Below are 13,233 nucleotides of genomic sequence, written 5' to 3' on the forward strand. Positions count from 1 at the left end.
AATCTGGAAGAATGGCTCTGAGCATGGTAAACTTTGTTATTAATCTGACAGTGTGTCAGCCTCATGACTTGAAGGACAGGGAGAGGGACAGCAGGGATTCTGCCACTTCAGCAGACAACTCTATGGGTGGATCAGGAGTAGAAAAGTACAGTAAGCCTGACTCAGTCTCCAGCAGATACATTCCTGATGCTTCAGCAACATGACTGAACTTTACACTCAGGACACACGATGCCTGTCACACTCAATAAGGAAATGCAATCTCTTACTGTTCCTGATGGTGAGCAACAATGCAGAGGAGGAATCAAATGGCAGAGAAGCAGCAAAGCAGAGGAACCAGGGTTTAAAACCAGGGTTTTAAAACTTCACAACCTAAATAAATACTACCACTGACATACCTGATTTGGGGCTGTCATGCAAGGGAAGCCTAGTCTTTAGATAAACAGACTGTCTGCCCTTAACCTTGTGAACTATCAGTTTTCCCCATCTAATACTGCAGAAAGGTTATGCTGCAGTGCCCTGTGCTTCCTCATATTTAAAGTTACGGTAGCCAAGGGCAACAAAGACTCCTTCCTCTCTAGCCTGATAGCAGAGTTCTTCCTTCCTTTTGTTCACATGAAGAACAAACACTGAGTTGAACAATAACAGTGGATGCTTCATTATGATGCTCTCCTGGGCACCCAGCCCTGGTTAGCATTATCTTACCACTTGGTTTTGTTTTGAAGGAAACCGTGAATGGTCCTTTCAATTGCTGGTGTTTCAATATCAACATTACCTCTACTTCCTCTGTTTTCAAGCTTCCTTATTTTACCAACAATATGTGGCACTATGAAAAAAAAAAAGACACAGAACCAATGAACTGAGAAAACTGCCAGTCGAAGAGGCAAGCAATAACAGAAGGCCATTTAAACTAGCTTTCTCTGAACCAGTTAAGTTACTGATTCTGAGCATTAGGAAAAAAAACCCCAAAACCAAAACCAAAGCAAGCCAAAACAACTTAATCCTTGGCAACTATTGAAGGAAGTGCACATGAGGAACACAGTTTAGGCTTGGAATATACTTTATTTGAAAACATCCAGGCATCTGATCACACTTCCTGAAATCAACATCAGCAGCAGACCCCTCCCTGTCACATCTCCTGCTTTATGGACAAAAAGGCCTTTAGTCATTCAGCAAAATCCATACCCTCTGATCTGTAACAGACAGGTGGCAAAGACGATTTACCACAGACTTATCACTTGTGCATTCCTGCAGACTTTTACTCTTCTTGGACAAGTAACTGTTTTGGAAAGTTACTAAATTATCACTCACTTTTCACACTATGGAAGGATAGGTGAACAAATTTAATGACAATTGTGCAGTCCTCTCTGGACCATCAACACAGGCATAGTCAAGATGCTACACTGAAAAGAGGTGTCAGTGGACACAGTTGTTCCAGCGGTGACTGGGAAGGGGAGCAAAGAGGGGCAGACAGCTTCATCCTCAGCCAAGGCTCTTTTTCTGCAAAGATCTGTCCACAAAAGACACGCTCCTGAACTGAGCGTGAGGCAAGTCGGCCTCAATTAGCGCCATGCTGTCAGCTGCAGCCCTCACGTGGGCCAGCTCATTTACCCCCTCTGCCAGAAGAGGACTCGAGTCTGCAGATCCAGTTTGTGTGCTGAAGTTTCCTGTGCCCTCGAGTGATACAGCAGTAAGTAGTGTCCTTCCTGAGCCCAGACAGCTGGGACCAGGTGGAGGGATGCCTTTCTCCCCTCGTGTTCAGACGTGACAGTGGAATTTAGTTCATTCTACACTGGAGAAATCTGGACTTGCTCTGACTTCTGGCCACTGCTTAGGAACCTTTCCTAGGGCACGACAAATCTTCCAAATGAAAATCAAACAGTGCCTCGGGTGGCTGCTCATCCTCGCTGCTGCTACAGTAGGTGGGAGGCTATGGGTCAGCTGTGCGACCACTTATTCCCCAGTTCAGCCTAATGCCCATTCGAGAGAAAAAGGGGAGGCAAATCTGTTTCTCAAGGAAAAGAAAGTATTCTGGATGAAAAAAAGTTAGCTCTGTTAAACTCCAATAGAGTCCTATTCAGTATTACTCAGCTGGAAGGACTGTAGTGATGAAGCAAGGCCACAAAGTTGTAGGGGAAGGAGGGCTGAAAGGCAAAGAAGAAACAACATACCTTTGAGCTCTGCTGTGCACAGCATGAGAGCCTGCCTCTGTATCAAATATGAAGGTGGCTGGGATCACATTACAGAACTATCAGAGTTATTCTTTAACCACCCTAATTTAGCGGTTTTGGCTTTTGCTACCACATTAGGATACATTGGCTTGATTTTCAAAGGTAACAAGCACCTACAGCTCCCACTGACTTCAGTGACAGCTGCAGCTCTAAAAATCAATTTAAGATAGTTTGCATATTGAGAAGAACTGAAGGAAAATAAAAGGCCTATTGTGTGGATACGAAGAGTTTAAACACTGCTGATGGGTGGTATATGAGTCCCTTCCCTTTTCAAATGAATTTCACTTCATGTTTTGTTTGGTTTTCCTGTTGATGCATCCTGCACCCTCCAGTGCTAAGCTGGTGGGATCCCACATACTTTTCCTGGCATGTGGTGTTTAAAATAAGAGAGCTCAGCAATCGGATATCCTCAGCATTTCCAGCTATTGAACACAATCATGAGTACTGTGATCCAATTTCAGAGCAGAAAAGAAAAGATATATAGGAATATTCTCCCTGTGCTGGTACGGGGCAGACAAAAGAAAACTAAGCAAACAGGATGTTCTGCTCCTCTGTGAACTTCAGCAAATGGCCACGGCAGACAGGATACAGTCTACAAACTCGCAGCTGCAATGTATGTGCCTGGCTGCCCCATACCTTGTTCTGGGTAATTCACTCACAGCACAAATACAGCATGAAGAAAGTAAAAGGTGTAGTGTGCGGCTCCCGTCTGACATGCTTCAAGACTTACATCCTTCCTCAAACACCTGCAGCCTGAAGGAGGAATGTGATGTTTTCTATATGCTACTAAGCAAAAGAGTCTCATCCCTAAACTCACTCAGAACATCTTCAGGAGTGCTATGCTTCGTGTTCACGACTCAGGACATCAGCCTGCTTATTCTAAGCTTATTCACTCAGTAGTAAGGCACATCCCAGCTGAGGTCTCCACAACAGCACACAGCACTGAGAAATCACCCTATTGCAGACTGCTTGATAGCACTCTAATAGTCCCACAACATTTTCTAGAAACGTCACTCTTCACGTTTCTGCTGCTGCTTCTGGAGAGCACACCTTCACAGGGCATTGGACTATATGGGAGATTGTTTCTGTAATGGAAAAGCTAGGAAGTTTAAATGAAAATGAGATTCAGTGGACAATAAAGTAAAATCTTTTCAGCAACAACATCTCTTGTTCAACTGTTAATTGTAGCATCATCTGCCCGCGCTTCCTCTTCACCCTTGCAGTCACGCGTGCACTGCCGTGCCTCAGTTGAGCCTTAAGGCAGACCCTCTAGGGTTATTCAGGTGGCAAACCAAGGAACAGCGGGGGCTGATACACCATGCTTTAACAAACTGCTGACTAAACTTGTTGCCTCTCTCATCTCTGTAACCCTTGGTTAACTCAATCCAGCCCTGAAATTTAATCTCACAAATTTTTCAGGGGTCTCCACAGAACTGAATGACGAAGGACCAGATTCTGGTTTCATCACAACACAAACAATAAGGAGAAGCGCTACAACAATCATTAACGCTATGTTAAAATTTCAAATGAACATTACAGAAAATACACTAACAGCCCAATGTTATTAATTTTAGGGAATGATCGTAATGAGAAAAACCTTTTGAAGTAAAAACCTGTTTGTTGGGAGGGTTTATCACATGTGTGTCTGTTTCTATGAAAGTGCTATATATTCCTGTTCCATCTTATCAAGACAGATTTAAGCTTATATGATAAGATCATTTAAATTTGTGGTTAGTCCAGTTTTAAAGACAGGGCAAGTCTACACATCAGATGCAGAGATACCTGAGATTGTTCTAGGTGTGTTAATTCTGGAAACAGAGAGAAAGTTTCAAAGAAAAACAGCACTGGGGCCAAAGTGGCAGGAACCCTATTTGCAAAGCGTTATCACTGTGCTAATAAGCCCCCGCCTCAGTCAAAGTTTTCTAGTTTAGATGAAGTGCTATTCAAATGTGCCCATCTACACAGGATTGCACTCTGGACATTTCCAGGTTTAGACTGTAGCTAACTGTTGGATCTCTGCACCACTCTCCCCTCCCCAGCACAGGGAACAATAAAGCATCCAGCATTTCTCTTTGGCAAGCAGGCTTTATGTTCAGAGATTTTACAAGATTTTAATATGGAGAATACATAAAGTCCTATAGCTAAAGAAAAGTTGCATGTACTACCAAGGTTAAGTCATTTGGGTCATAATCCTCTATTGCTAACTATTGTTTTACAAGATAAAATGACAGTAGTGATGGCTTCACCAAACATGCTAGTAGTGAAGCCAGAACAGACATAACCTTTGAGGACAGCAAAAGAAATCTAGTGCCTACGTGAGAAAGGGATAAATCACAGTGAGACTTAACTGCCTTTTACTTTCATAAGCTGCACACAAAAGCATGAGACTTTACTCTGGCTGAAAAACATGTTTGTAGACAGACTTTTTTTTGGCTTCCTACTCATGAATGTGTTTGATTAAGAACATTAAGTCCATTTTAGGTACATTTGACCTTATTTTACAAATCTGTAGCTTGAAAGATGTAACATCTTCTATGTTAAATACAGGCAATTACTAGTAGAGTCTTGGTCTTCTACAACAATGTTCAGATCGCAGAACAATATACTGTCACAAATCAGATACTACCTCTAATCAACAGACAACTTCACTCTTTATGTTAAAAGCCTTTTGGAAAAAAGGCCATTTGCTTTAGCGCTGTGCTGAAAACACAGGGGAGCAGCCCACTTTGATCAGGAATTCTTCACAGAGAGACTGGTAAGGAGAAGATTGCTCTGAAGTCAGACCATTTTGTCCCAGGAAGCCTATGCCAGCCTTGAAAAGAGGGGAATGTCTTTGCAAATACAGACTTCTACTCTTCAGCTCATTTTTTTAACAACACTGGATTAAAAACAAATCAGTTTTGATTCACACGTGTAAATGAGAACAGATTTGGCACACTGCTTGCACTAGGTTTTTTTCATATTACGTTTAGTAAAACAAGAAAAATTAAATGCTGGCACTTCAGTTGCAATCTAGCAAAGCATTTAGGGACATGTTTGGCTTTCAGTGCAAGAAAGCAGTATTGTATCTTCAGTGTCTTTACATACGTGTTCAGAAATAAGCAGGTAATTCAATACTTTGTGCTAAACTAGATTTATCCTGCATAATATCCTCCCACAAGTTAAGCTCACAGCAAAAAGTGTGGCCAGAAACTTTACCAATCTGTTGTCTATCTACTATGCCACTAGAAAGATCATGTTTGCAGACAGAAACATTTAATTTTATCAAAATGACAGAGCTTATTTTCTTTCTACTGGATCCAAACCCAAGATGCCTCTAGTATTCCTTCACAATTAAAATATTTTCCCTCCACCTCTCTTCATTATAATTTTTAGTTGGTTTTGCATCTGTGCTTTGTTCCTCTGGGCTCCTTCATTTGACAGCCATGGAGTTTGGCTACTCCAGCGAGGCTTTGCCAACGCTGCTGCAGAGCAGCAGAGCGATTCCCACAAGGCCACCTAGTGAGGACGCCCTCACCCAAGCAAATACCATTCCTGGGTCAGGTTTAGTAACCTGTTCCCCAAAATGCCATGAACTAGCTGAACAAAAGGACATTTTCATTGATGGCAGCTACATCTGTACGGGTGATTTTGCTGGCATTGGGATGATGGGAGTCTTATTTTTTTCACATTCCTTACTGCCAGGATAGATCTAGCCTACAAACTGATCGTGCTTTTTTGCTCTCATTATTACAAACCTGTTAGAAATAGCATGAGGCTTTCAGTGTCCTGTGGGGAATACAGCAAAAACGGTTCCACCCCACAGAGATCCTAACAATGATCAGTTCATCTTTATCCCTCCAATAGGGCTGGAAATCACCAGTGGCACTGCAAATCTGTTACCATCTCAATAGCAATGCACAACTTTATTCCCATTAATCTGTCTTGCATCCATTCACACATCAAGTACAACCCTGCTTCATTTTACAGATTATATCCATGTTGCTCCAGACAAAGGTCACTTTATAGTTACAGTTCTTCAACTGAATAAAAGCTTTTGATGCAGTAAATCATTCTCTCTCACTGTTCAAACTCACACAATACAATACAAATAATGCTGCCCTTTCTTTCAGAATTCCCTTTCTACCTCACTACTCATTTCTTTACAAAACAAAATGAGGCACTTTCCACTTGCTTCAGCCATATAAATTAGTTATAGCACTTCGGAGATGGTTTGCCATGCTGCACTACAAACTCAGACCCTATGCTATTTTGAGATCAAAATGAGCCTCTTTCATTACATTAGTGACAAATGACACATAATGTACCAAAGTTTCCCTAGATTTAGCTGTTCCTAGATATTTTCCTTCTTAGTACTGTGAAACTTAAAACCTAAGACACTCTCTTCCAAGTGCCACATATCTTTTGTTTCTACTTATCAGAAGTTACCTGCCTCAGTAAGACATTACAGGCAAGGTGAGCATGGTTGCATGCACACAGACACGTGTGCAGTGGAAAGGAGGGCAGGAGAAAGGGTGCATTAATCAACTAACTTATCATCCAGTCCTGCTGGCACAAAAATCAAACTCTTTTCTTTAGCAATACAAGGTATTCTGTCCTTTCTTTGGGTAGTGAGGGGAGCCAGTCAGCATGAGACACAAAAGTTTTGAGGTTAAATTTGCAGATAGTTATAACTTTCTTTCAAAAGGAAGAATAAAACATAGCAGGATAAATCTTAATGTCAAGTACCCTCATGCAAAACGGCAACCATTTAACGGCAACAGTGCTTTATTTAGCACTGAAGGTCATAACAAGAACTGAGGCCAAAAGCTGAAGGCAGACAAATTCTAATCTGAAATACAGAACAAGTATTTAGCAGCAAGGTAGCTAAAACTTGAAAACACTGTCAAGGCAAACCAGGAACTCACATTTCTTGACGTCTTCAAACAAAAGTGAATGCCTTTCTAGAAGACATGATTCAGTGTAACATAAGTTATCAGGTACCTGAAGGAAACATGTATGATATATGGGAGGTCAGTTTGGATGAACTGCTGATTCCACCCATCTTTAAACCCTATGAAACGGAAAATAAGTTTTTTTACTTTACTTTTACTTTATTTTTTTTACATTACTCAAAAGCAAGTCCTAGCTCACTAGTATTATTTGCCTTACGTTTTCAGTGCTTCTGAGCTCTTTCAGTGAAGAGCAACGTTAATCACTTGGTTAAAGCATTCAGTGAAAAGTCCCAACAGACTCTCCAGCTGGCAACCAGCCACCATGTTCCCTGTCTTCTTTTGCAGCACCATCCTCTTGGTAACAGAGGGCATCTACTTAGGTGAGATGGAATGAGACTTACTTCCACAAACAGCCAAGCTATCAGTTGCTAATAGCTAGGCTCTGTTGCTAGCTTGTATTTATGCCCCAGAATGCTGCTGCTTCTAAAGCTAGACTCAGACAATCGCCCACAGAATACAGCTTAAACTGACAGCAGCTTATTCAGGCTATCTTCTTTTCGCGTATTGGTGTGCATGGCTAAGTGGCATCTTCTAGTTCAGCTGACCTAACCCAGGATGTGCTACATTCAGCTTCAATGAAACTACAACTAGGCAAGAACAGCCCAGAATCTGCTCTGACTGATACACCAGGAACAGAATTACCAGCTAATAATTTCCAATCCAAAACAGAAATTATATCACTGCCAATGAGAAAAATCATCTTGTGACTTGCACCCTTAATCAAGTAGATCTGGAGCTTTTTTACTGTTATTCTTCTTTTTAACAGTATCTCTTCATTCACTTTAACTAGTATATTGAATTAGGGAAGCAACAGCAAGTCCTTAAATAGAATACACAAGCAGACAGTAAAACTTCTAATATTTTGTGGTGCTTAGGTCCAGGCTTCTGCCTTGCTGTTTAAGATCTCTACAAAATAGAGATCTGCTGTCAGACTGGACTTTGCACTCACAATTCAGGTTCATCACAGAGTCACATTGTACAGCATGACAGTACATTACATGACATTGTATTGCAATGTAAAGGCAACCGAGGCTTTTTTTGGGTTTGCACTCCACCCCCTCCACAGCACAGAGCATACTGAAGCAATGAAAGGAGACTGAAGGCTGGCCTTCCTTGCTAAATCTCTAACTGGCCAATCTTGCTTTCCAATCATCAAATTTCATTTCTCTAGTCTGCAAGTGGAAATAAAAGAATGAGTGAATAAATGGATTCTTTTCACCCCTGAACACTTCAAGTTTATAAAAGCAAAGAAGTTTTCTCCGTGGCACCCTTGGGCAGCCTGGAGCTCTCCTCCGACAATAAAAGAGAAGCAGTTCTGCCTTCACTAGGGTCTCCTCCGAACACTTCTGTGTTTGCACTGGGGCCATGAGATGCAAAGATACCAGGGAAACAGAGCAGCGATTTACATTGACAAAGAGGATTTTGATACACTCCTCCAAATGGGGCAGCATTACCATCTTAATAGCCTTTTGCTCTCAGCCCTCTTCCTGAGGACGCTGGAGATTTTTGCGAATGGAGAACAGTTCCGCTTCCCATTTTAACTGCAACAATAGCAGAAGGGCTCCTTAAACTGCATCAAATAGCAGCCTGTGAAATCCCTAACTAGCCGCACTGCCTCTCCTGCCGTTTTATTATCCTCCGGCCCACAGAACAAAAGGGGGGGGAGCTCCTCCTCATTTTTAGCCTATTCCACACATCCTAATCCCTCAGAGGTGGCAATGGAAATTGCTTGTGGAACTGTTAAATCACACTTTCACTTTGTCTTTCATTCCCCATTCACCCTCACTAATCAAGGAGTTTCCAGCCGCATTTTCCGATATCAATTTGTTTATGGCCTATTGGTTAATGGTCCCGGGATGGGACCCCCTGAGTAAAAAGAAAGAATCCTGGGTGCTTCAGCCAGCTGCTGCTTCTCGCCAGTTCCCACACCCATCCACTTGTTCCCATCAGCCACCCTGAATGTGCTCACCTCCTGACACCAACTGAATTAAACAACAAAGCCTGGATGGGAAAGCTGCCTTTGCAATCAGGCTGCGGGACAGATTCCACTTGTTAGCGCTATACGATGTCCCTCAAGCAGCAATGCAGGGACACTCCCTCACCGGCTGACCTGTGGCCAGTTGCCTTACTGACATCTTACCTTGCGTCCAGCTTCCCTTTGGAAAGAGGCATCAGCTACAACTCTCATAAAACTCTAGCCTCTCTTGCACGAAGCAGCCTGGTGCCACTTTCTGCATCTTATCCGAAACAGCCATTTCCAGGTGATTCACTCCCTTCCTCTTTCCATAGAAATAATGATTATTGAAATGTGGGATGAGAACATGCAATATTTACTTTGTACAACTCAGTGAGATGGCTCGTGTGTAAGTGCTTACAAGTCTCTGTAAAATAGTCTGGGGCACATTAACAGGGGAACCATGCCCTTCCTCAACATAATGGTGTAGTCAGAAAGTAAGAAAAGGCTCACACAAAGGAGCTTCAAGCTGCCTTCCAAAATGTACAAAGAATACCTGATACCGAGACAGCATTTACTTAGAGAAATCCAAAATGGTATCTCACCTGTTTTTAGAAAAATGGTGAATGATGTTTTAAATGTGCACCCCAGAAACATACGGATACAAGGAAAAGAGCAATTGCCATACTCCTAATATAATGGTATCCTCCTATCAGAGAGTCCTGCTCCATCATCATTACATGTTACCAGGCCCATTTGTTCTTTAAAGGTAGGGTTCAGTCCTTGGAAAGCTGTATTCCTGGCTCACAGAAAAGAACTGAAACAAATGAAGATCCTCTCTGAACAAATGCTTCCTGTTTCTGAAATGGGAAATCTTTCTTTCCCAAAGTTTCACTACATTAGTGCCTGATGACAGAGCAGGAAATTGTCTGCCTTTTTTTATAATGACCAGAAACATCTCTGCAACTCAGAAGATATTCAAGATAGAAAAGTAGCTTGTCTTCTGCCCTATACTGAACCAAAACACATCTAGACCAACTCTTGCAAGCCATCTCGGTTTAAACTAATAAAAATTGTTTCTAGTTCCTGTAGCGTTTTTAAAATTACTGATACCAAATAAAGCAGATCAAATTCCCAAAATGCCATCTAAGAATACACTGGGTATAGCACCCAAAGGCTTAGGGAACACCGGATGGACTCCCACATTATCATTATGTAGATGGATCAAATGGAAGCAAAAATGCACCATAAAACATTTTTGTTTCTTTTGTTTTCCTACATTACGTATCACCAGCGATGTAAGCGTATTTAGTATTTAGTCATTAGTAAATGTAAGTATGTCGTTGGTCTGGTACAGCCTGTTTGAAGGTGAGAAATGGGCAATCAGAAGGAAGAGAACTGTTCACATTCCTTAAAATGTTTGTAGCGCTTTATGGGATCAGTGATTCTCAATCACTGGAACCTGAGAAACAGTGATACTCACTTTTCTTAATGCCACGGCTGCATATCAGAGTGCACCCTCTGAACAAAAAGTGACAGGCACCGACTAGTTTTATTTAGTCTGTTAAACTGATGCAGCAATCGGGAGCCAGGCTGCATATGAACAGACAGCAACTCAACAAAATTGATCTACGAATGTCTGTCAAAAAGTAAGGATATTAAAGGAAGGTTTATTGGGATAAATGGAGAAAAGAAGGGAAGAGCTGAACTTCCCTTTTTGCTGTGGTCTGATAGTACGTGATTTAGGACATGGCCACAAGGAACCCTAGTTCCCTGCCATCATGGCAGTAATATCCAGCTTTTCAGTACACTACCTCATATCCTAGAGAATCTGAGGATTATTTAAGACCATGGGGCATTAGCATTAAAATGATCACAAAAATAGAGAACAGATATTAATTTCCTGTATTTTTATTGATGTCAAGCCATTTGCTAAAGAAGAACCATTTATTAGAGCAGGTTATTAATGATAGACGGGTATGTTTCTCCTGGAAAAACCTATCCCATAGGAGCAATGTTGCCAGAACCATTCATACTTTACCTTGAAGGAACACAGGGAGCCTTGATTAATAATTTCAGGGCCCATTCTTAGATCCATGGGAATATGCAACAACCAATTTAGTGTAATCCAAGACAAAACAGTGAATGTAGCAGAAGACTGCCCTTGTCCACCAGACTGTTTAAATGTGTGGGTTTTTAATTAGGTATGAACAGCACCATTTTCAACAATAGTTGCTATTATCTACATTCAGCTTCCTTAAAATACTAATTGGAAAGGCAAAACAATCAATGTGCTAGTCTTACCTTGAAGAACCAAGCCTGATTTCTCAATGGTGTAGAAAAAAGCGGAGAATGGAGCAACAGGGGATTTAGCAACCAGGAGCTGCAAAACAAACAATTAATATATAAGTACACATCTTTATAACATACTGATCAGAGCTCAAATCCGTAGAATAACCTCACCGGATTTAACTTCCAGAAGTAGTAAAGCATACTGCAGAAATAACAAGGTACTTATTGATCTAGCCCTGTCACTTCTAAGTAGTTGAGGTCTTCTCATACGCATGTATAGATCATGCTGCAACTTCAAAAGGATTCACAGTTCCTAAAAAAGCAACATGAAAGCAGCAAGTTTTGCTTGTCTTATTGGCATCCTGTTAAGCTTAATCATTCCTGCTGGTTCAGGCGGTTGCACTCAGAGAAAGACAAATTTGACCAAAACCACAACTGCCACCGTGTAACGCAATTTTAATCACCATTAGCCACTCCACAGATGTGCCCCCTTGGCTTCTCCAAGAACTCCACCCGCTGTCTTCCTTTGGAAGGAGCACGATCCACCCATGGGTCACCACACCGGGGACGGTAACATGCCATTGCAAGTATCTGGATGTCCTCTTTTGCAAAAGGGGTAATGACTGAGTCAAGCTTTATTCAAGGATCTTGTCCTTGGAGTATCAAAATAGGAACTGGAATTCCCTCGGGGTGTATAGTGCAATTTAATTTAGCTCGGCATTTGGGTGTGCTGGCCCTCCATGGTCAGGCCAGAAATATCGTAAGCTCTCTGGCTCCTCTACGGAGGAGCCGTCCTCTGTGGAAGATGAGCTGCAGCAGAGCTCTGGAGACAAAGAAATAGGCTTGTTGGCAGGGTAGGGAACGTGGGACCTGCAGTGGCAAACTCACACAAATGTGCCAGGCTTTATTGCTTGGCCGTTTGATTTTTGCTCATTGCCGAGGACTGCTCCCTCACAGCTTGCCTCAAAATAACCCCCATTTTGTCACCTACATGAAAGTGACATTTTAATAATAAATTTAGTGAGCTCTGCCCAGACTGTAATCACTGTAAACACTGATCTAATGGTGCCCATGTGGGCCCTGCAGAAGACACTGACAGCAGTGGCTGAAGCAGAGAGTGTGCTGCTGCTCTGTCTCTGGCACAGAGCTGCTGAACAAAGCTGAAACACGTTTCTCTGCTCACCTCTTCAACAGCTAGAAAAGGCTGGGAACTGGAAACCAGCCCTCCCAGTGGTGGCCGCGCACCCTGGAAGAGACTTCCCGCCTCCCTGGCCCCTGAGGACGTGATTTGGGCAGGCGGTTCCCCCTCAGTCCATGCTGATCCTCTGCAGGGATCTGCTCCAAGCAGAGCAATATCGCAGAGCCCGAGCTGTGACTGCTCAGGACACAGAGCAGGCTCGCCAACTTCCTTTCCTTCAATGCACTGATTTAATCTAACCCGTCCGTGAGGCCTGCCTAGCAGCGTGCTGTGGAACCACCACGCACCTCGGTGCCTAAATTTCCAAAGCCCTGACAGGAACTACACCCTCTCGGCCCAAGATAGGCAGCCCTCTGTCAGATACATCCAAATACAGATTTCTTAGAACTACAGACAGTAACAATCTTATTTTTAGAGGTGTGGGGCACAACAGATCCTGCTGATTTCAAATGGAGTAAAAAAACCTCATTATTTCCAAAGGTCATGCCCTAATTCTGCCAAACATTTCAAGCACTCCTAAGGGTCACTGCATATGAATTTTGGTTGGTGGTGCCTAACAATCAGCAG

At 42.4% G+C, this 13,233-nt stretch overlaps 1 protein-coding gene across 1 annotated transcript in view; it reads right to left on the reverse strand.

Moving 5' to 3' along the window:
• RAD51B (RAD51 paralog B) overlaps nt 1-13,233 on the reverse strand; it is a 412,953-nt gene that overhangs the window by 121,389 nt on the left and 278,331 nt on the right. Inside the window, exon 9 of the mRNA XM_050897196.1 lies at nt 11,481-11,559. Within this exon, the coding sequence (XP_050753153.1) occupies nt 11,481-11,559 (79 nt within the window). The remainder of the gene's footprint in view (nt 1-11,480; nt 11,560-13,233) is intronic.

Source organism: Gymnogyps californianus, chromosome 5, assembly GCF_018139145.2.
Source record: "Gymnogyps californianus isolate 813 chromosome 5, ASM1813914v2, whole genome shotgun sequence".
NCBI lineage: Eukaryota > Metazoa > Chordata > Aves > Accipitriformes > Cathartidae > Gymnogyps > Gymnogyps californianus.